Source organism: Orbicella franksi, chromosome 14, assembly GCF_964199315.1.
Source record: "Orbicella franksi chromosome 14, jaOrbFran1.1, whole genome shotgun sequence".
Lineage (NCBI taxonomy): Eukaryota > Metazoa > Cnidaria > Anthozoa > Scleractinia > Merulinidae > Orbicella > Orbicella franksi.
This window is the reverse complement of record NC_138158.1, coordinates 10,391,949-10,414,220: the sequence shown is the minus strand read 5'-3', so window position 1 is coordinate 10,414,220 and position 22,272 is coordinate 10,391,949. Positions and strand designations below refer to the sequence as shown.

Sequence of the window (22,272 nt, the reverse complement as noted above, 5' to 3'; positions counted from 1 at the left end):
CAAAACCTGATATAGACATTAATAAACAAAAACAATTAAATATACCGCAGCGGCCTTCAACAGATGAAAATAAGACTTTTTTAATTAAGTTCTGAATTTGCCTTTATATGACACGCCTCCATTTAGCTGGTTGTGGTTCTTCGGTTTGCCATTTGAGAAATCAAACCTACATAAAATAGAAAGAGGAATTTAATTACCCATGAAATTCTTTTAAATTATTCTTTTGATATTTCTCACTTGCGTACAAACGTGGACGGTTTTTGGTAAAAATCCATATTTTTAGGAGTCTATAAAACGAACACAATCTTCATATTTGCTCAATGCTTTATGATCGGCTCAGTACCGTCACCATAATGTAATAACAAGTTGATTTACTGCATTAAAGGTCCGGTTCGTAAAAGGTTTTCGAAGAATCAAATTAAACTGTCGATTTATTCTAGACGGATAATTAACAAAACTTGGACATAGTTTTCGAATATAATGTCAAGCTTTTGAAACTGGCTTTATAAATTTAGTAATGGATTCAGCAGTCTCGAAGTGCAGCCTCTTGCTTCAAGATGCGATGAGAGCTAACATCTAAAATCTCCAGGTAAGTTGTACACTTAAAAATCAACATGCAGGTGGTTGGCAAACGGTTTTAACTTTGGTTTAACGATTTTTAAATCGTTTACACGGGTATAAAATATCGGAATATTTCGATGTTAATTCAATTTCAAAACACTCTTTATGAAGCAAAACAAAGCCGAGGCTTGCTCTAAATTACGTTTTCTTGGTAAGTTCCGGGAATACTTTTATTGCAGTAACAACTGTACACATGATTGTTGTTCCTCGATTTTTTTTTTTTTTTTTTTTCAGTTTTTTAATACGTTTTAATTAAAACATGGGTTCTTGGACTTCGCCAAGTAAACAATAGCCTAGTTAAATGAATTTAATTTTCCTTTTTTAATAAGGGTTTTTTTGCTCAATTAACAGTCTTATCGTTTTCATGTATAGATGATACCATTCTGTAACTTAAAAGCGAATTTAAGTCTTTATCAATGCACTCTTCCAATCCGCTCTGAAAAATTGCAGAATCATCTTCAATTTTTATTTTTATTAGAATGCACTCTAGGTCACAATTAGTGACGATATTAAGATTTTAAGTGTAACCTCTGATATTACTTAATTTATTTGACTGCCGAAAAGCTTTTTCAATTTCCTAAATTCAACGTTTTAGACTGCAGTGAAATGTAAACATTGCAATGACGTATAGAGGACTTCAGGCTAAAAGGCTATGTTTGTTGACTGATGCAAAGTGACCTTGAAATAACTGTCTTTCGTTCTCGTCTATCTTTTTGTTGTTGTTGTTCTTCTTCTTCTTCTTCTTCTTCTTCATCATCTTCTTCTTCTTCTTCTTCTTCTTCACCATCATCGTCTTCTTCTTCTTGTTCTTCTTCTTCACCATCATCATCTTCTTCTTCTTCTTCTTCTTCTTCTTGTTCTTGTTCTTCTTCTTGTTCTTCTTCTTGTTCTTCTTCTTCTTCCTCTTTGCCATTATACAACTGAAGCAAACCATTAGGAAACACTGCTCCGTTGATAAGACGCCACTTTCAACAGGGGGTTTAGATTATTATTTTAAACAGACAGTCCTGTGCATTAGTGCCTTTTTGTAAGCGGGGCATCCTTGCCAAAGGAGAAAGGAAAGTTACAAAAAAATATATTTTTTAGTATAATTTTCAGAGGTGAATATAAAAATTGGACTTTCTGATTAGTCGATAACGCTCGGCTTATGACGCTTTATTCACGCACCCGGCCGTGATAACATTTCTACGCTTGCCTACTAAGCTCGTCACCTTTGCCATCTTGGCAGGTAAACATGGCGGGCAGTTGTTGAACGAAATTTTCATTTATTCCAAAGGCATCTCTTTAAGTCCAGGGTAGTTGAAAGCATGGGGAATGACTACTGCCACCCTTGGTCCAAAAATGTTTTCAACAGCTCGTATTCAGGGCAGTTAGGAATCGTAAACGCAGTGGTTTTGATGATCGCCAGCAGGGCAGATCGAGGGGCCGAAATTTATATTGGTAATTGAACTGAATGGAGTGCAATTTGGTCTGAAATCATACGCGTGATTTCAAAATCGAACAAGCGCGCAGCGCTCGTTCGATTTGAAATCACAAGTATGATTTCAGACCAAAATTGCACGACCCGAAGTTCAATTACCACTTTATTACATCCATTTTGAAATCGCACGATTTAATAGCCCAGTACGAATATTTATTGAACCAGTAGCCGGTTTGTCAAAAAGGGGAACCGGAAACGCGTTCACATCTCATTTTGAAAACATGAAGACTTACATGTCAACGTCATGTGTCAAAAACTCATTCGAGCGTAACGAAGGGAAAACACGTTCCATCTCAAGCGGTTAAAATTTGCTCAAGTCATTAGCAAAACAAAAGAGTCCACTTGAAAGTTCATTCTTCGTCGTCCGACTCAATGATGTAAGCCCTTCGTTTCTTCTATGGTTCTGACTTCTCATTGACGTCTTTGGAGCAGAAATTGAACGTGCAACCTGTGTAACTCGGCGATGGAACGGCGCTGCCAGAAGAAGTGAAGGTTGCCATGCGGTACTGGAACTGCGAAGGAAAACTTGGTGGAAATCCGGACCATCCAGTTGGCTGGAAACCAAGATTGAAGCCCATCATTGCCTGATGCATCTGGCCTTGTTGTTGGTGAATAGGAGCCAGTGGTGCTCGTTAGCGTTGGACTGCAAGTGCTTGATTTGAGGCTTCATTTGCACTGGTTTGGTTGGAGACCTCGTTTGAACTTTTTTCGTTATGCCCTTCTTTATATCGGAATCCACTGATTATGTGAGACAGTTCTTTCCTTTGGTTCTCATTTACTTCATCGTAGTCGTCTAAGGAAGATTCACGAGCATGGCCTGTTATTTCGCAGATGATATTGCGCGGTTGACCAGAATTCTTGAGTTTTGACACCAATGTTTTCCTCATGCTGTGGTTCGTTAACTTCTTATTTGTCTTGAGACAGGAGGCCATGGATTTCATGATATTGCCGATGGTGTTTTGTCCCATTCGAATTTTGGTGGACCAGACATCTGGTGACTGAGGACGATTTATGATGCTCAGATAGAGAGGTCCTGTGTCCTTCATTCCCTCTGGTCGCTTAGACAACCAAAACTTGAAGAGCCGCATTGGATCGGTTTTTCCGCCGTCGGTGCTGTACATAACCTGTGGTGTAGTTCTTCACCTGATTGACAGACCACCGCTTCGTGGTTTGGTTGGACCTTCATAGAACTCTACGACTTCAGTGCCATCTTCTTGCTGTCTTATCACAAAGTCCTCCACGTACGCGTCGTAGTGTTCCTGGCAACCGCGTAAGCCAAGTTGTTCAGTCAAGTCTTTAAAGTTCACATTGGTCAGTACCTTTCCATTGAAATCCCCCAGCTGACCTTTCTCCCACAGGGCAGATTCCTCGTCTGGTGTTAGTGGCTGTGCTTTGTTCGGTCTCTTACCCTTTCCTTGCTGGTGCAGAGAAAGTGCCTTCGCGTTGAGGACTTCTTGTGAGTTATGGAACTCTCAGTGGATACTCAGTGGATAGTATTTGTCCTTTAGATGACGTTCAATCGCACTTTGCATGATTTTCAGTGATTCTGGCTCGTAATCATCTTCGGCGTAGAACTTCGTCAGAACCTTGTCTAGTTCTTCCGGCGACATTGTTTCGATGCTGACATTTTCAAGATGGCGGGACTTTGCCCAGCTTTGGAACACGTTCATCCACTGTTTTGTGGAGCGGGACGTATTTTTATTCACTGCAACAGACTTCAGCTCTTGTATTTCATCGCTTGACACTATAGGAAACCTCAACACGTCTACTTCATCAGTTGCCTCTGGATTTGTTGCTGTTTGTTTTTTCCTGGACTCGGGATCACACGGAGCTTTTTCAGCAGATGGTAAAGAAATATCGCCAAAATAATCGTCACAAACTATACTGAAAGTTGGAAACGACTCCCGGAAAAGTTGATTTTCAGCCTGGAGGAGCTGGTCATCATCATTTAGATACTGTAAGTAATTAAATTCATCCATTTTTCAAACTTAGCGAAGTTTTGGCAACAAAAGTTGCCAAATTTGCCAAACAATGACTTTTTTGTCTTTCATTTTCCTGCAATGTGATTGGTTAATTTAAAAAAGCCTTGAAATCTGATTGCATGGTTGTTTTGTTTTAGTGTCCCATTCTCATTGGCTGAGAAAAAGATGCGATTTGGAGCAAAGAATAGTGTGATTCGTGAATAAATCGCACCATTGACAGCCAATCAGATTGCAAGGATAACCAGTGATTTCAAAATGGATTTAATAAATTTGTATATGTAATAGAACTATATGCTTGTCCAATTTGGAAAATAATTGAATGAGGAAAATTCCGACGACTGGCAAATTGGACGAGGCCGTAGGCCGAATCCAATTTGGCAGTCCAAGGAATTTTCCCCATCCAATTATTTCCAAATCGGACAAGCATGTAGTCCTATTACCCATTAATTATATAGCATCCAAAACAGATGAACAAGGCAAATATTTGACCCTCTAAAGTACTCGCGGTCTCTTAGTACGTTGTGCTTTAGATAGCGGTCTAAGGAGCCTTTTTTTAACAGCAAGGCTATCTGGCTCGCATTCATCTCCGTTTTGCTTTCTTATCTTTGCATAAAATCGGCAAAGAACGTCGTCAAGCTCGTCTTCGGGAATCTCCTCGAGCTTTCTCACTTCGCTTCGCTCAGCACGCCACAGGTCACTTTAACTCAGGTTTTTGTGCTTCTTTGAGTGTTCTTGTTCTGACTATTCTATCTCATCTCTGTTGCAGAATGTGACCTCATACATGTAGTACATAGTGTAATAAAAAAGGTCCCCGGATCTTGTTCCTTCGGGTCTAACGTAACTGACTCATGTGTTCTGAGTATGATCTTTGAATCTTTAAAATCCCACCACATCATGACAGAAGAAGTGAGTTCAACAATCTCAAGTAAATCAGTAGCATCTATCTCCGGAAACCTAGCTGAAGACTCCATTTTAATGTTTGAGACGTCAAAAAGATGGAGAGAAAAGTCAGGAAATTCCGCCATTATCAAAACATAATAAAACTCGCTCGCTGACGTTTGGCAGTGATGGGCCAATACTCTGTTCTTTTATTTATCTTGCATTTGATTGGTTGACGCAAAGTATCCAGATTTTTCTCAAATTGGACAGTTTGTTCAAAGCTAAACTAAACGTTCGAGCAAAAACTATCCAATTTATTATAAATTTGGACAGTAGGCAAAAATAAATACAAAATAGATCCGTTGGCAATATTGGATTTTGATGCAGCTATATAATTATTCATCAAACTGGAGCTACTTATTTTAAGACGATGAGTATAACTGCGAATGAAGTCAACAACGATATTACAAAGGTACGGATGAGTTTTTTTTTCGTATTGTTTTGCTTGTTTGTCTTACTGACTAACTCGATGTGTAAATTGATTCACAATCAATGGACATGTAAGCCAATTACAAAAACTACGGCTACATACGTGTAAGCAAGCCAACAATTGCCTCTGTGGCTCTTTGTTTCAGTCCGTTATTTAGTAGTTGTTCTTGATATTCACCTCTAAAATAATTATTCAGGTCAGGCGAAGTGAACATTGATGGATATTTACCGTGACTTCGTCTCAGTACAAATTAACCAATATTCACGTAATTCAAAAGTTTTCCAAGATTCAAGGCCACGTGATTTTCCCCCGAAATGAGGAAAATGACCTGTTTGGTTTATCGATCGTTTTTGGTTTAATTTGACGTGTTACGTTTGTAGCTCAGCGCTTTGCAATTTATTGGTCGCGCTGAGTGGGCAGTAGAGATTAGTATGGAAATTTGTTACACTTTGTGAGTGAGCTTTCAAGTTGAAAAGCCAGTTTAACGGAATTATTTCCCGAGTGTTCTGCTTTTTATATGCGAACTTTCAAAGCTCATTAACTGTCATGCAAAGATCACTCGCAGAGAGCAAGTTCTTTTGTTGTCCCCCCTTGTCACTTCACTAAGACTTCAGATATGGTGATACTGAAATGTTTTTGATGAATGGATAATTGATGCAAGAAACAGGATTGTCAACGGTAACTCACAAACGCTCTATTTTTACTCTAAAAACGTAACAAATGTTCTCCCTCCGCACTACGCCGAAGAAATTTGAAAACACAACTATCACCGGAGGCAGAAACACTTGACTTTACCCTTGAGGGTTCGCGTTAACCACTTGATTACTTTGAAATCATCATTTTTGCCGGAAAAGCACTGTCTTAAATAATACTTCCCAACTCGCTAAAACGCAATGCCGGCGTTTTCAAATTCCTTCCGTTTAAAGAGCGTTTTCGAAAAGCTCTGTTTTCGATGGACGATATCTCCGAGTTAGTGTGGACAGTAGGGGCGCTTTCCATTCAATCAAAAATTCCGATAATTGTTGAATTTCCGAAAATCGAACCATTCAACCGAAATGAAGTCAAATGGAACCAAAATTCGCACTAAGTTGTCTCCTTTACCGGAAATTCCGAAAAAAATGTTGTTCCATACGTCACTGGAAATTTCCGGAAATCCAAACAGGAATTTTTCATCGAATGGCAGGCGCCCAAGGCGTAACCTCAAACGCGTCTTCATGATTTAACACTTTTCATATGATAATGGGATTAATTCACAAGTTCGTTTTCATGTAAATCAAAAACATTTTTATATTCAAGGCCTTGCGCAAGAATCATTTTAAATGCAAAAGCAAACGTCGAGTAAAGCTGGCGAAGTACATGTTTTTTCTAGTGTCTTGTGAATGACGTTCAGTTGATGAAAATAATATCTCTGATGCCATCTTAACAAGTGCATAATACTTATCAATGTTAAAAAACCACCAGAGACACAAATCGGTCTCGTTAAGAGCTTTAATGTAACTCTCCCCGTTTTGTAATAATGTGGAAACAGCGAAATTTAAACCATCTGAATAATTGTGTTCTCATAAGCGTGCTCTTGGACATTCAATTGAACTAAAGCAGGTAAGAAATGATATATCGGGTAGGAAATTATTGGTTACCAGAATCTTCTGTAACAATTACTAAACAAAACAACTGGTGTTCACTGTTGATTGAAACAATGATTACCTTCTACAGAAGCTAATTGTCTTGCAAATAAACTAATGGAACATAAATTTATTCATGGTTTCTCGGCACCTTTCCATTCAGATAAAAATTTTCGGTTTGGAAAGCTAACCACATATTGAAACAACAACAACAACAAAAAACCAGTATATCAAACTAAATTTGCAGATACGCAGTCAAATTTTACCCACTGAAAAACAAAATAACCAGATGTTAAAACCTTGGAGCAAAATTGAAACACGAACGATAGACGCCTTTGAAGAGCAGTAGAGTTCTTGTCGACAATCGTTGGGCCAATACAAACGTAACTCGTGTTAAGTTGCTAAAACCGCGAATCCTGTAAATTATTTACATATTCATCTAAAGCTTCTGTTGTAGAGTTGTGATGGATAACAATCTGCTGGACGTTTACTGACAGCTTAGGAACCGAAACACTGTTCTAAGACCAGGTAAGAGATATTTTTTGTGGTTGTGAATGTACTTCTTCGTAACCAAAAAATACTCACCAAATTTGATTTGCATTGAGCCGGTAGACGTTTTTTACACCTCTGCAAGATAACTATTGCATTAAGTGGTCGAACTTCGTAATTCCTTCGTAGTTTGTTATGATGCTAGAAGACCTTTGCAAATTCTTTTAATTTCGACAGGTACTTTAACCAAAAGCCATTTAACAAAAGACAAAAATTTGTTACGTTTTCTTTTAAGAAGATTCAAACAGATTGAAGAAAGACTATCAGGCGAGCAAAACCATGCATTTCACTTAATTTCCGTGTAGGAAAATAATTATCAATGTTTAGTCTTAAGCAATTATGAATACCTGGTAGCAAGTATTACTAAATTCAATGTCACATTTGGGTAAAGCTTTAATAAAGAAAGTTAAGACTGTCTTTTCAACTACAAATTATTTCCGTGAACGTTTAGAAATGAATTTTGATGCCTGCCTTGGCATTTTATTTTTTTAGATTCGAAGGAAGAAAAAAATCAAACCGTGATCCAGCTTTGTTTACATGAAGATACGGAGCTTAACCTTCGTCTTTGCAGTTAATTTCCGTTATAAAATCAAACGCTTGGTATACAATTTCGAAATCTCACTGTTTGCCAAACGGGTAGATACAAGCACATGAGTAAATATGCCCTAGTAAATATTCCATCAAATATCAAACCGTATATATATTCACACTTGATGATTTCAGTCACTGGCAGAACCTTGGACAATCCATTTCTGTTTTGTAAATCACTGCTCGAATTAAATATTACAGCGGGAGAGTCAATAACAAACTTATTGTCGCATTATTATGCAGTGAACCATTTAATACGTACATGGAACACAAATTTCGTGGCTAACTATTTCAGTTTGCCAAAAATTGTAAACCTAATAAAAATATGTGCCATTTTTCAGCTGTCAACAAACCAGGAAAGTTTCCTATTCAATAGCAAATTAATCAATCATCGAAGTTTTTTCCTGCAATGTTACCAAGACTACCAAAGATTGTGCATGATTAAACAAAAAGGGAATTTACACATCTCCAGCTGCTTTTTCATTCTAAACGATTTCCCAGATATTCAATAAATAGCAATTATCAAATCTAACTTGGGCGAAATTATCCCAAGTTAGGTAAAACTGGATAGTCTATCCGTGCATTGCGTAAACCATCTTAATCAATTTCAGTTTTTCGAACGAAAGGACATGCGTAGTCAAGAGCTTTCTGAAGTGAGATCAAACCACCAAATTATTTTTAGACAATAACATAAAACATTTTGTCATGATACAATTAAGCACTCAATGTTTGAATAACAAGAGTTAATTACTGCCAATACCTGTCGGGTTGTGCATGTGATTTAAAATTTACTGCGAACGACGGACAAAACTTAGGGATGAAGTGACGCCATGAAACTGTAAAGATTTAATCATTAATTGGGAGTGCTCGCTATTTAGAGTATCTTGAAAAGATTTCCTAAGAGAAATTTGAAAGATTTATCTCTAGCTCCTAGCTTTTGTTATTGACCCAGCGTGCGGTAAACAGATGTGGGAATATTAATCCAAAAATTAGCAAAACATAAGAACGTGATCACAAAAACTCTAAGCTTCAAAATCGAACACGTAAGGCCGAGATAATGTTATATTGACCAACTTCTGTTGTCACTTGCTGTTGTTGTTGTTGGTCAAGTGAAGCGTGATTAACTCGAGGTTCACTTAAATGAAAATAATCAAATGGCCATCACTGGAGCGGTCTGGGTGAAAACTGAGATAAGTCTGGACCTCTTGATCCACCAATCACAGTTCATGATTCTGTTCATCATGACTTCGCGCGTACCAATGGAAAGTAACAATAAATAATATTAAATTTTTTGGACTTCCCAGAATGACATTGTCAATCGGTGATAATCAGGTCGAAAATTCGTTTACTCTGAGCCTCACAGGAAAAATACTGATAATAATAATAATAATAATAATAATAATAATAATAATAATAATGTTGTTTTGTCTGTACCCTGTAGCTGGTTACATAGGCTTGTAGTTTATAATCTTCCACTATCAGAGCAATTCATTTCAAGTTGAGATGTAGGCAGATTGCGACAGAAAGAGGAACTGGTGATCAAATGTTAGTCAAATGCCATTTATCTCATCGACAGGTAGTCAAAAAAGGTAAAAAAAAGTATCTAAAAGGGAAATATTGTTAACGAGCAGGTGAGTAGTTTTCAGTTCCGGTCGAAACACAATGCCGTTTTATTACTTATCGAGATGGCGGTTTTTAATGTCACATCCTTCATTAGTTGCTTTAAGTGTTTGTGGTATTTCAATTTTTCAATAAGAAAATGGGTCCGTAGTCAACATAAAAGACGATTTAGTGGAGGCAGCTTGGTAGACATGCAAGGTTATCGCATCAATAAGCTAAGCACTCAATGTCTTTTTGTAAAGCTCTATCGTACTGGCCGAAAACCTGGTGCAAGCTATAATAAATGAAAGCAAATGGTAATAGCATTTCCTGTTGGAAATTTTAGACTTCCTCTCACCTTTACAAAGAAATTTTAATATCTCGACAACCTGCACGAAACAAACAGAGAATGGAAAGTCTGTGGTATTGCTTTACATGTTTAACTCATTTTAATTTCAGTGAGGCGACGAATATCTTATCCTTGACACCCACAACATGTAAAACATGATGCTTTTGTTTTTCCTGCACACCAATGCAACATGATACTTGTTCCTCGCAAACTAAAAAATAAATTAAAATATATATATTTGGTTACACTAAATTAGAAATAGGTATCTCGTAATCTCGTAGACCTCAGAAAGTCGAGGACGTCAGGTTCTGCTGTAAGTCTTTCAGTTTAAACATTTTCTGTTAGTATTTGTAGTATCTGTAGTATGTTGTTAGTATCTTTAAACGTTATGGCAAAAAGCTAAATTTCAAGCGAATTGGATCAAAGATTCTTTAATTGAAAGGTGATCGCCTGCAATACTATGCTGAAAGCGCTCAGTCAGACTACAAGAGACATAATTAAATCATCGCTATGGTCTGAACCTTTAGTACAGGATTTTGGACTTCCTCGTAGCCTTACTAAGAAATTATGATATCTCGACACCTGCAAGACACAAACAGGGAATGGAAAGTCTGTGGTATTGCATGTCTACATCATTTTAATTTCAGTGATATCTTATCCTTGACATCACCAAAATGCAAAACGTGATACTTTTGTATTTTTCTGCTTATCAATGCAACATGACACTTCTGAGTTCGTTGCAAAAAGACGAATTTATAATGTTGCGTTTTCTTTCTATATATATCTAGAACTATTTTCAACTGGCCAAATTGTGTCTTAAAATGTGTATCGTCAACATATTCACTGACAATTGTAGAATGGAGAAAAAATTTAATTACAACCTACGTAATAAGAAGTCCAACTTACATTAATGCAGACTCTATATCTTTAGCAGATGGCCTATCCTGCCCATCTGGTGACCTTTTAAAGAATTCACATGGAATAATTTGGCCAAGAAAAAAAATATTCAAAATATCGAGCATATGTTGTTGCTTAAGAAAGGAGATTGCTTACTTGTCATCAGACTAAAACTTAATAATTATTTTAGGTTTCTACATAAGACATTTTTGTGACTTTTCAGTTTTGGTGTCCTGTCTTAGGAGGGGAGCGGGCGGAGGATTGCTGCTTTAAAAAGTGTTTTTCAATGATGCATGTTTAACTATATGGACTTTTTTTTTTTCACCTTTTTTAGGAATATGTTACTACCTTAGTAGATGTTATTACACACTATTCATGAAAATGTAGGGTATTAGAAATATAGTAACAATTTGACAGCATGAAAAATAAGAGAGTGTAGACTTAAAAAGGTTTCATATTTGAACAATGACCAAAATAGCTCTCCCCCCCCCCCACAATCCTTATGACACCCAGACTTATGCCAACGATATCCCAGCTTCAAAAGATAAGCTATCAGTCGCTCTCACGATGGCTCCACACTAATGTTAAAATTATAGCATAAATTATGATCTTCTTCGAGATGCGCTTCATTCAACGTATTTTTTAATTCTCTTCGTTGAACTCTTTAATAGTTACTTTTGAAAGAATACAGAAGGTACTCATTGTAACTTCTCGTCGTAAACAGAAATGGCAAACTAGAGTTTGCGGTTGGTACACTTTTCCACGCCATTTTGAAAAGACTGAAAAACATGCAAATTGTGGAATTCAGCGTACTTTCTGAAAATCCCTTGTTACATAATTTCTTTAAATTTGAATTTCTAAAATAGACGTAGTTTCTCTGTCGAAAGGCCATCTTGCCAGATTAAACTTTTGGTTGTTGTAGCAACAGAGCGGCAATGCTCTCTGGTTTTTAACAAATTTATGTATGAACTTCCTCATTTTTTCCTACTTTAATATTTAACAGGATGTAAATAGACTATGATACACTATTGGACAGCGGAGTCTCAAACAAACAGCGCATTTTTCACCTCAAATACATCCTTTTAGAAATGATTTGGAAAAAAAAGGAAAAGAGGGGCTGGTTTATTTTCATTGAAGTAACCCGTGTACTTTGAAAATGACTCACGTCCACTGTCCTCAACTGCTGAATGCGGATATGTTGTGTTCTCTACCAACTTCCTGGATACAATCGCGGGCTCACACACGGAAACAACATTTGCACAAAAATTGTTCAACACCGTAGTAAATGGTTCAACTTGAGCAATACAGGGGCGAAAAAAAGGTAAACAAGATATTTAGTGCTGCTCAAACATCTTTGAAAACGTAGATCCACAAATAATATTGGCTAACATCGTGCTGCTTGCCTTCGTAAGCGGCTGGCTTCAAATTCAACTAACAAATTTAATTGCTCTATTTTAATTTACGATTTATTAAGTGAGAACGATAATTTCTGAACACATGAACAACGTTGCCGCAAACATCGACCTCAAGACGAATTATGCCTTAGCTTTTTGACATGTTTCAACATCAACAGATTTTGACCGGCAGATGCACTTTTTCAAGGGCTTTCAGACGCATCTCTATTTTCTCGCTGAAACGAATTAGTGCGAGCCAATTTTATTCCCCACTTTTGACATGAAGATGTCAGTTCTGAAGTGGCAATCGGAATCGGTTGTAGATTGGTGCTTATAACGCGCAGTACTCTGCTGCCGTAACTTGCAGGATCTCGTTCGTGATTTTCGCATAGTCATCTTCACTGTGTGAATACATGCTCTACCGTGAAAACATTGCACCCTAGCCTAAACTATGATTACCAAACTGCGGATGATTGAATTTAATTAATATAAATAAATAGGCCGATTAAATTAAAGACAAAATATAATGCAGGAATAGGTGGGCCTGAAAAAATCGGAACAAAATGAGGATTCCACGGAATTTGAGTCTGCGAGCTGAAGACGCGAACGAAAACACTCAGTTAAACCACCAGCAGCAGGTCAGATACGAGTTTTATTTACATTTAAAACACAATATCTCATTGTAAATTCTCAGTTTGCGAGTTGACTTGAACGAAGACCTCTGTTAAAGATTTGTCAAATACGTTTCTCTGTAATTTCTGATAATTTTTATTACAAAACTAGTTTAAAATGTTCTAATTTTCCCTTTTTGAGATGCAATCAAAACGCTTTAAAAATCTAAGGTGAAGCAGAACCCGTGTTCTGTCAATTATTTCTCGGTATTAACTTCCGTAGTACATGTAAGCTTTGAAATATATTTTTTGGCGTTTTCAGGTGAAAACAATATAGATGTAATAAAATATGACATTTCCATCTAATCAATGCAGTACATGTACATTGTAGTCGCTTTGCTATGCCTACTGACAATCTGACTATGAAATGCATTTTTCATTAATCCTCGCCTCTGTCAATAATCTACATGGAGGAAGGAAGGCGTTAAACTAAAAAGGTTTTTATTTATTCATAGATGAACCTTACAGTGCAGTGCATCATCAGCTTGTTAACAACTATCACCTATCAAAACCGTTCCTTTTTTTTAATTTATGAGCTTTTAGATCCAGTCACGATGGAATTTGAGAAAAAACCTGAATTCTAATTATTCCGAATTTTGCACACTGTCGCAGAGGGAGGCGATTGGATTCAATATTCGCACTTTCAAGAAATTAAAACAGAGCTGAAATTTTTCACCTAAATATTATAATGAATGCAAAATGGAACCGTTTGCACAACTTTTATTTCAAGAGTCAAGTTAACCAATAAAAATGGAGAATTTCTCGCCAGCAAATAAAACCATCTGGTTGGCTTTACTCTGCATAAATATCGAATAGGTCTAATGCAATTTTCTATTTTAATATATTTTTTAAGAAAACAAGGGAAACGAGTCTCTTGTGTGACCACAATGTTTTTGTTGTTATTATAATAACCAAGAACACCGTTGAGAGTGTATGTACTAAATACGCGTTCTGTATTAACAGTATGTTTTAGGTGAGAAGTAGACAACATCAATGAAAACGAGACAACGATTTGAGATAATTCCGCGAGTGGTTGATACAACCCAGCGAAGGATCATTTTAAACGTCGGTGGACGAAAGCATGAAACGTATTTAAGCACTGTGCGGAATTACCCGGATACACGCTTGTACTGGGTTGTGGAAAACGTCACAAAAGCCATCGACTACGACTCGGAGAAAATCGAGTTGTTCTTTGACCGTCATCCCGGAATCTTTGAGCAGGTTTTGAATTACTATCGCACGGGCAAACTACATTGTCCTCATGATGTGTGCGGCCCGCTCTTTGAGGAGGAGCTTGCGTATTGGGGCATTGATGAAAAGGAAATGGAGCACTGTTGCTGGACGTCCTACAGCCAACACCGTGACGCTGAGCAGAATTTAAAAAGTTTTAATGTGCACGAGGGTGACCAAGATCAGGACACAGATCTAGAGAGTGACCGATTAGAGGACACAACACCGGCACGAGACTGTGGTCGTTTCACCTGGTGGACTAAATACCAGCCGAAAATATGGCCAATTCTAGAGGAGCCTCACTCTTCCAAAGCTGCAAAGGTGAGGTTGGCTTCCGTGCGCTTCACAATTTCGATAATTTTTGTATTGATTAGAAAAACGTTGGTTTGACTTTGTTTATTTAGGAGTACATTCTGTAACAAAACTTATTTTAAACTCGTACCGCTCTTGAGAGTAGGGCGCGGTTAAGGCCTTTCGATTTTGGACGAAAATATATTTGCGAGATCTCGGAAACGTGCTTCAAATATTTGTGATATGTTCGTGTAATTCGTGATGTAAAAATGTGTTAGCGTTGACGCTAAATAATGAGATTCAAATCATGTTAAGAGAGCTGCTTGGAAGCAACAGATCCTGGAATTTTTCCTATTGTCGACAAGCAATTTTTTTATTATTACCTTCAATTTTGTAATATGCGATCAAAATGAATCGTGGCTTAAAATTGAGGAGTACCATCAAGCCGATGAAGGTGACGTTAAGTCGTTGAGTGAAGATGATGTCGGAGATTTATCTGGTGATATTACCCTGTTAAAACCACATTTTGAGATGCAAATTAACATTTGGTACTAATGAACGATTCTTGCTCCTCAGCCAGCGACAAAACATACTGTCACCTGTCACGTTACCATGCTGGTTTTTACAAAAGCTGTGTCCGATCAATCAGGAAATTGTGTGCTTTCTTTTCCCAAACTCTTTTTGCATAGTAATTAATTTCGTGTCTCTTCGCGTTTTACGACACCCCGCGGTGGATAGATGGTTGTTATTAAAACTGCCAAAATTCGCACTTAAATCTTTTCGAATAATTGCCTTTAAAAGCCGCAAAAACAAACTTTAGTTGAGTCAAGAAGTTCAGTGTTAATCACCTAAGTCTTGAGACGGCTGTTTATGCGGAATTAGAAAGAAATATTGTTTGCGTTACTTAGACATTTTGACAGTTTCGATAAGCAATTTAGAATTACAAAACCCGAGAATCTAAAGCAAACCTCAGAAAAAAAAAATTAAAATAAGCTAACCATTGTTGTATTAACTGGAAAATGATATGAAAACAATTGTTTCCTGTTAGGGAGCTTTAGCGTGCTGTGTTGCTTTCACTTTATTCAGTAAAAAGCAAATTGCTTGCAGGGTTGTTAAATTTGTAACTTTACAGCACTCGTTACTAAGGAAACAGCTCTAATTTTGCATTGGACATTTTTTGTGGCAAAAACCCGTTGTTAAATCACCTGGGCTATAACAAATAAATCTCCGTGGCCTGTTTTAATTAGCCTAAACTTTCCTGTGTTTAACTATCGCAAATCTGACATCGACTTTTACGACATTTAAGTTATCTAGCCGAACCGTGGACATCTGGAGGTGATTAACATGGAGTCTCAATTTTCACCGGAACGAATATCGAACCAATCAAATTGGATATCTCTTGTTTTCTGAAGCTTTACCTCTTAACCTGAAATTTATCTCGAAGCCGCCTAGAAAGGAATAGAAATTTGGAAACGATTCAGTAAGGATTAAAATTAATTGATTTTTCTTCACAGGATGGCGCATAAACACTCCATTTGTGATCACTAATGGAAACTGACCTGATGGTAAATTCGCACTACTAGGGTGCACTGTTTATTGAGAAATTATATGTATCAATTAATTCCAGCTGTGCCCATTCCTCCCTAGCTCCCCCTCCTTCCCGCCGGGCCGACGGGCCCTGGGATTAATAATCGTTTGAAAATAAATATGCAAATGTCTTCGACCGGGACAGATCTTAACTGATCACTCCCCCAATGGGGCTTTTCAGGAAACCAAATGATGAAACAAATAATGCAAATGAACATAACATGGATAAAAATCCCAACTGGCGGGAGACAGACCATTTGGCTATGTATAAGCATGACCGAGGAGTTGAACTAGGGTCTACGGAGAAACAACTCCAGCTAAGTTGAGTGGGACTTGAACCCGCGACCTCCGGATTTCAAATCCGGCGTCCTAACCACTCGGCCACGCTGCCTCCATAAAGAATCCTATCTAAACGCACGTACCGTATTTGCCGATGAATAGGTCATAGTGGTGTAAGGTTAAAACTCGAGGTGGTCAATATGACCGGGGTAATTGGGGGTAAGGATCCCCGGGAAGGTCAAGGTGGGAAAATACCCCGCTATTACCCGGGGGATTTGCACAGCTGGAATTCACTGATGCATTACCAGAGAAAACAAAAGAAGTTAACGAGGCAACCTTGTGGATGTGACACTTAAGGAGTTTTTAGTTCCCAAAGTGACCGCCGTCTAATTCCACAGGGCGTTATCTTTATACTGCTAAGTTAATTACTCAGGTAAAACGAATATCACACAGGGTGCAGTTAACCTTTATACACGACAACTTGACAAACCATACTAAGTTTGCGCCACCAGCTGCCTAATCAAACCCAACCGCATCTTTCCAGAACTAAGCCTCGGTTGCGCGTATATTTCTGAAGTTTGATCTTTCATAACATTTTTTTTTCCCATTTTTGAAATTTTTTTGTGAATTTTCTTTTGTTTTTGGTTTTTCAATTTAAACCACCGTGTTCCCTAGATTTAACAGCATTCTCCCTGCGCCGGTATAACATGCAATTTACGCAATTGTTTAAAAGGGGATCGACTGGCCAAATAATATATTGCGGGAAAATAACACAACATGAAGCCATCACATCACAAATACTGTCCCCAATTAGTTTTTTAAGCTGAATACTATTGGCACCTGAATAAAGTCATTCATTCATTCATTCATCTTACATTATAATAACAAAAAAAAAAAGCATTTCCAGAGATATAAGATCAAGCCTTTAGCAGGCTAGGCTTATTGATTGCTTTGGTTTTATTTTAGAGTTAAATAACTAATTGCAAGCTTCATAATCCTCTAGGACTAGCTTTCTCCATATTGTCAATAGCTCCATACCTTGAACGTTTGATTTTATTTTCACCGCGTAGTAAATCCACCTAGTGTCAGCTTCAGATTCAGTTCTCGTTTTGACCTCCATGGCATCCTTTAATTGAACAACTTCGATACTTTCGGTTACCATTGTCTATAGCACAGTCTTAAACATACAGTGGTTCTTTCTCTTTTGGCTTTGCGATTTTTCCCTCACATTGTCCTACAGTTTGAAAACATTACAAAGTGTCTCCTTAAAATTTCTAAACAGAGTTTGTTTTGAACAGAATTCCGTTCAATTTGCCGTTGACCAAGCTGGTAGTTTTGGTGATATTTTGTTTTTTAAATTAGAGATTGCCTTCATTTATATACAAACTCGTGAGCTCGGTATCATCCACCATAATTTGGGAGAAAAGCAACCTTCCGACACCTTCCTTGGAAAATAAGCCTCTTGAATCTGAGACGATATCGTATGATTATTATCCCCGTCTTGTTTTTTTTTAATTTTTTTTTTTTTTTTGTAACTAGGTTGCATGAAAGGTGTAGTGCAATGCCTCGCCCCTAAAAATAATAACATTCAAAGACCTAAAAACCACCTAGGTGAGGGGGGACACCCTCTGATAGAGGCCGGCCCGCCAACCTCGCCAGGGAGTCGAACCCGGCGCCTCACAACTAAATACGGAAAGAAGGAAACAAAACAGTGCAAAAACAAGCAAAAAATACTGAAAACACAAAATCGAAGGAAACAATGCCATCTATACACAAATAAAAGCGCGCAGTGCGATGAAAATACGGCTCTGGTTCTTACGACCAAAAAACAACAAATCAAGTGCTACATGTCGTTTCCATATGGTCAGAACTTTAAACGTTCACTTGAGGACTTGTGTAGTGTTTCATGTCGTTATGCTATAAGAAATAGAATACACCATGACTGAGGTATTCTTGTATGCACCTGATACAATGTCTCTCAATCTTATTCATAACACTAGCCAACGCTGTTGTTGTTGTTTTTTTTATATATATATGGTGAACACCCGCCTGGAATTCGAAATAACTTCTACCGGCTAGCTCTTGACAAAACTAAGCTCAGGGCTCATTAATTGACACAATTTTACTATTTAATACCTGTGTTTTAATTTCTCATACAGGTATTCTCGATAATTTCCGTGGCCTTGATCCTGCTGTCCGTGGGCACATCGTGTGCTTTGACTCTTCCGCAGTTCTCCGAGGGCTACCGAGCTGCCGAAGGTTCTTCGGCCCCTGCTAGAGACGCTACCACAGACACGATCCTTAACACGATCGATTTCTTCTGCGGTATTTGGTTTACATTTGAATTGTTGCTACGGATAATCTTTTGTCCCAGAAGGCGTGTCTTCTTCCGAATGGTGTCGAACTGGATCGATATCCTGTCGGTGATGCCGTTTTATCTTCGGATCCTCGATCCCGATGGCGGTTCTCCGATTGCTGACGCACTGCTCATGATCCGCCTTCTACGGCTCTTCCGTTTCTTCCGCTTACTCTACGGCCTACAAATATTGCTGCACACCTTAAAAGCCAGCTCTTATGAACTCGGCTTGCTGTTGTTAATTCTTTTAATACCTGTGATTCTTTTCTCTTCCATAATTTACTACATCGAGCGAACCATGGATGGCCCCGACACAAAGTTTCGCTCCATTCCTGAATCGTTTTGGTGGTCGCTCATCACTATGACGACCGTCGGCTATGGTGACATGACTCCAAAAACCTGGGTAGGAAAGATCATTGGTGGAGTATGCGCAATCTGTGGCCTTCTCGTAGTAGCTCTTCCCATTTCCATCATTGGAAGTAACTTTAATCTTTATTATGCGCACGCTCAAGCGAGGCTTAAACTTCCAAGAAAAAGGAATAAAGTGTTGTTGAGTTCTATCACCTCAGATTTTTCCAATCGGGGTAATTTTTCAGGGGTCCGGCGCAGGGGACTACGCATGCGCAGCCAAGTTGGTCTTGAAACCGGAGAAGAAGAAAACCTAATAACGAGCATGCGTAATAGTAATTCACCCAGGCAAAATAGCTATCCAAAACAGAATGCTTGCGAAGCAAACTACAACACCAGAACTTGGAGTCTTCCATCCACTACGTCTGACAACGGTCAAAACAATGATGCAAGAACATCGGCAACTACCACAAGACCCACCAGAGAACGAAAATTTAGCCGCAATGAAAGGGTCATTTTAAAACTTGGAGATCTCCCTGAAAAGGACGAATCGGAAGAAAATGATTGTTCCAATAATCAGCCGCAAACTTCCAAGCCAAATTCTAGCATAAATGACAGTTCCAGGAACAGTTTGACTGTTCCAGGTGTCACACGGCTTTCTTCGAAGGATCGTCTACCCCTTTGGATAGCGGAAAACGTCAAATCGTCTCGTATGCGTTCCTTCAGCGTTCCAACAAGTACGCATAAGCCATTCCCTACTGCTCCGCCGCGAAAAACACAATCACAGAGTTCAGATGTCTGTGAACGCTGCTCTTTGCCAAGAGAAACAAACAGCTTATATGGAAATGAAAACCATAAAAGTTCCTCAATGGAGGTATGTTGTTGTTCGGACACCAGAGGGATTGCACAAGAGTCTAGCCGCAATAATTCAATGTACACAATATACATTCCAGGCGTAGACGAAGGAGTGCAGGTGAGTATGGAAAGTTTGCCATCTTGGAGCAGAGAACTTCCGTTTAATGGAGTCTCGCCGGTCCAACTTGAACTTGTTCCTCACTGGAAAACAACCCTGTCAGATGACGGCAGTGATCCAGAAAATAAACGTGAACTGGACGAACGAGAAACACTTGTTAGCGAATTAGGTGATAGTCCACCTGCACTTGACAACCCTAGAAGAGAACCTAGCAGAGAACGTCCTCTTCTATTTATAGACATGCCAAAGAAACCTGATAAACATACTGACAACGAAACATCGATTTGAGATTAACCTGTTTAGTAGGTTGAATCCGAGTGAGCTAAAAATAAAACACACCCACAATCTTGGATATAATGTTTTAAGACTCAGGAGAAAGACTGTATGAGCATAAGCACAAGAAAAACAGAACTGTTCGTTTTTCTTGTCCTTATGCTTATGCTTATGTCGAGCACGTTACTAGTGAAAACAGCACAAGACAAATAAGTGGGTTCGTTCTTCTTATGTTTCAGCTTATGCTTATGTTTATGTCGCGGCTGTTTTCACTTGTGCTTATGCTTATGCTCCCTAAAATTATTATTTTCCCTAAAATAATTTCTGTAAAAATTTCAATAGCCTACCCACATAATTATACTCTGTAATAATAATAATAATAATAATAATAATATTAAAAATTTTTATATAATAATGTTTATTAGTGGCTTATAAAAAATTACAACTGTAAAAATTCTCAGGACAATATATATGTCAGGGAAATACTAACTTACAAACGAATTACAAATTACACTTAATCTTTACAACCCTTATAAATTTGTCTATTGTCATCTGTCGAAAAAATTTAAATAAGAATAGTAAAAAACACTCTACACATTTAAATGGCAAAAACTCTACTTTAAAAAAAACTGTAGCTATATGCAGGTCCACGTCTTGGCTCAGTGTTCGTGGCTTCGGCTAAAGTTCCCCAGAAATAGCATTCTCAATTGCCTTAACGAATATTTGCATGTCCTTTTTCGATATCTAAATCAATGTCCGACAGTTCTAAGTGCACTCTCCTAGGAGCTCGCGAGCCTCTTAAACAAAGTAATGCTGATCTCAGCAGCGCAAAAGATACTCTTGCCCTAATCCATGACATTGTAGTCGCATAACTTTCGCCCTTCTTTGTAGCAACTAACTCAGCAAGTCTACTATGGTATCGATTACATTCCACTGCCATTTCACCCGTCGTGCTAAAAACTAATGGCGTGAATGTAGCTTGCTCTACTTCTAACACACGGCTGGCATACTGGCGCTTCTTCTCTGTTTCGTGCTGCCTGAATATCTGGTCTGGATCCAAATCTCTATAGGAGTCTGTATTCGGATGGCATACTCTGACATCAAAAAAAGCCGACCTCTGCCTCTCCCAGAATCCCCTAGCAACTATATCCAGCCGCGCATCAGGGGCGGTGTTGGCTCCCCTATTCAACTCTTCTCCTGTGATGTCTTGCAAAACTGGTTCGGTTTCGACACCATTACATACCATGCTAAGCAGTTCCGCCTCCAAATCCCTTAGTTCATTATGGCGTTGGATGATAAATCCGCCTCTTTTACATATCATAGCGTGATCCACATTGAATATGTCCCCGCAAACACAAACAGAGGGAGTATCAGGAACTTCCCAGTCGTACCTGAGTTTCGCAGCGTCTCGGAACTCACTCTTGTTTAAATCAAAATTCATATCTCTAATTGGCAAAACAGTATTTTTCCTTCAGATACTGATACTTAATAATAATAATAATAATAATAATAATAGTAATAATAATAATAATAATAATAATAATAATAATAATAATAAAAATAATGACAGAGGCATACGTAAGTGCCTCGCCTTGCCTGTTACTAGCTTCGCGTGTATAATACAGCCCTGGTAAACCTAACAAAATGGGCTTAATACATATAGAAGAACTTAAGACAAATGACTAAAAGTATCAAGACGGTATAGATCTCACATATAAATACCGATTTCTAACCATTGGGGAATTATTTTCCCATTATTTATTATTATTATTATTATTATTATTATTATTATTATTGAAATAGGTTTTAATAGT

At 38.0% G+C, this 22,272-nt stretch overlaps 2 protein-coding genes and 2 pseudogenes across 3 annotated transcripts; 1 reads left to right on the top strand and 3 right to left on the bottom strand.

Moving 5' to 3' along the window:
* Positions 1-2,496: 2,496 nt before the first annotated feature.
* On the bottom strand, positions 2,497-3,222 carry LOC145468565 (uncharacterized; annotated as a pseudogene).
* An 18-nt stretch (positions 3,223-3,240) lies between these two features.
* On the bottom strand, positions 3,241-3,771 carry LOC145468566 (uncharacterized; annotated as a pseudogene).
* Positions 3,772-12,350: 8,579 nt separating this feature from the next.
* On the top strand, positions 12,351-20,795 carry LOC145468362 (potassium voltage-gated channel protein Shaw-like). Of its 2 annotated transcripts, XM_081452060.1 has the most exons (3): positions 12,351-12,377; positions 14,085-14,672; positions 18,668-20,795. In XM_081452060.1, the coding sequence occupies exons 2-3, from the start codon at positions 14,115-14,117 to the stop codon at positions 20,471-20,473; spliced, it is 2,364 nt and encodes a 787-aa protein (XP_081308186.1). In that variant the 5' UTR covers positions 12,351-12,377; positions 14,085-14,114; the 3' UTR covers positions 20,474-20,795. The 2 variants fall into 2 exon arrangements, with proteins under 2 accessions (XP_081308186.1, XP_081308185.1); XM_081452059.1 differs by lacking the exon at positions 12,351-12,377 and having other exon boundaries at positions 13,946-14,672.
* A 173-nt stretch (positions 20,796-20,968) lies between these two features.
* LOC145468775 (uncharacterized) lies at positions 20,969-21,940 on the bottom strand. The gene has a single exon (XM_081452465.1). The coding sequence runs from the start codon at positions 21,897-21,899 to the stop codon at positions 21,171-21,173; it is 729 nt and encodes a 242-aa protein (XP_081308591.1). The 5' UTR covers positions 21,900-21,940; the 3' UTR covers positions 20,969-21,170.
* Between the last annotated feature and the right edge of the window lie 332 nt (positions 21,941-22,272).

Bases quoted from the DNA above. Each gene is read 5' to 3' on its own strand.
- LOC145468362 (XM_081452060.1), top strand. From the start codon at position 14,115: ATGAAAACGAGACAACGATTTGAGATAATTCCGCGAGTGGTTGATACA. The intron at 14,673-18,667 runs GTGAGGTTGGCT...TTTCTCATACAG, and splicing joins ACTCTTCCAAAGCTGCAAAG to GTATTCTCGATAATTTCCGT.
- LOC145468775 (XM_081452465.1), bottom strand. From the start codon at position 21,899: ATGAATTTTGATTTAAACAAGAGTGAGTTCCGAGACGCTGCGAAACTC.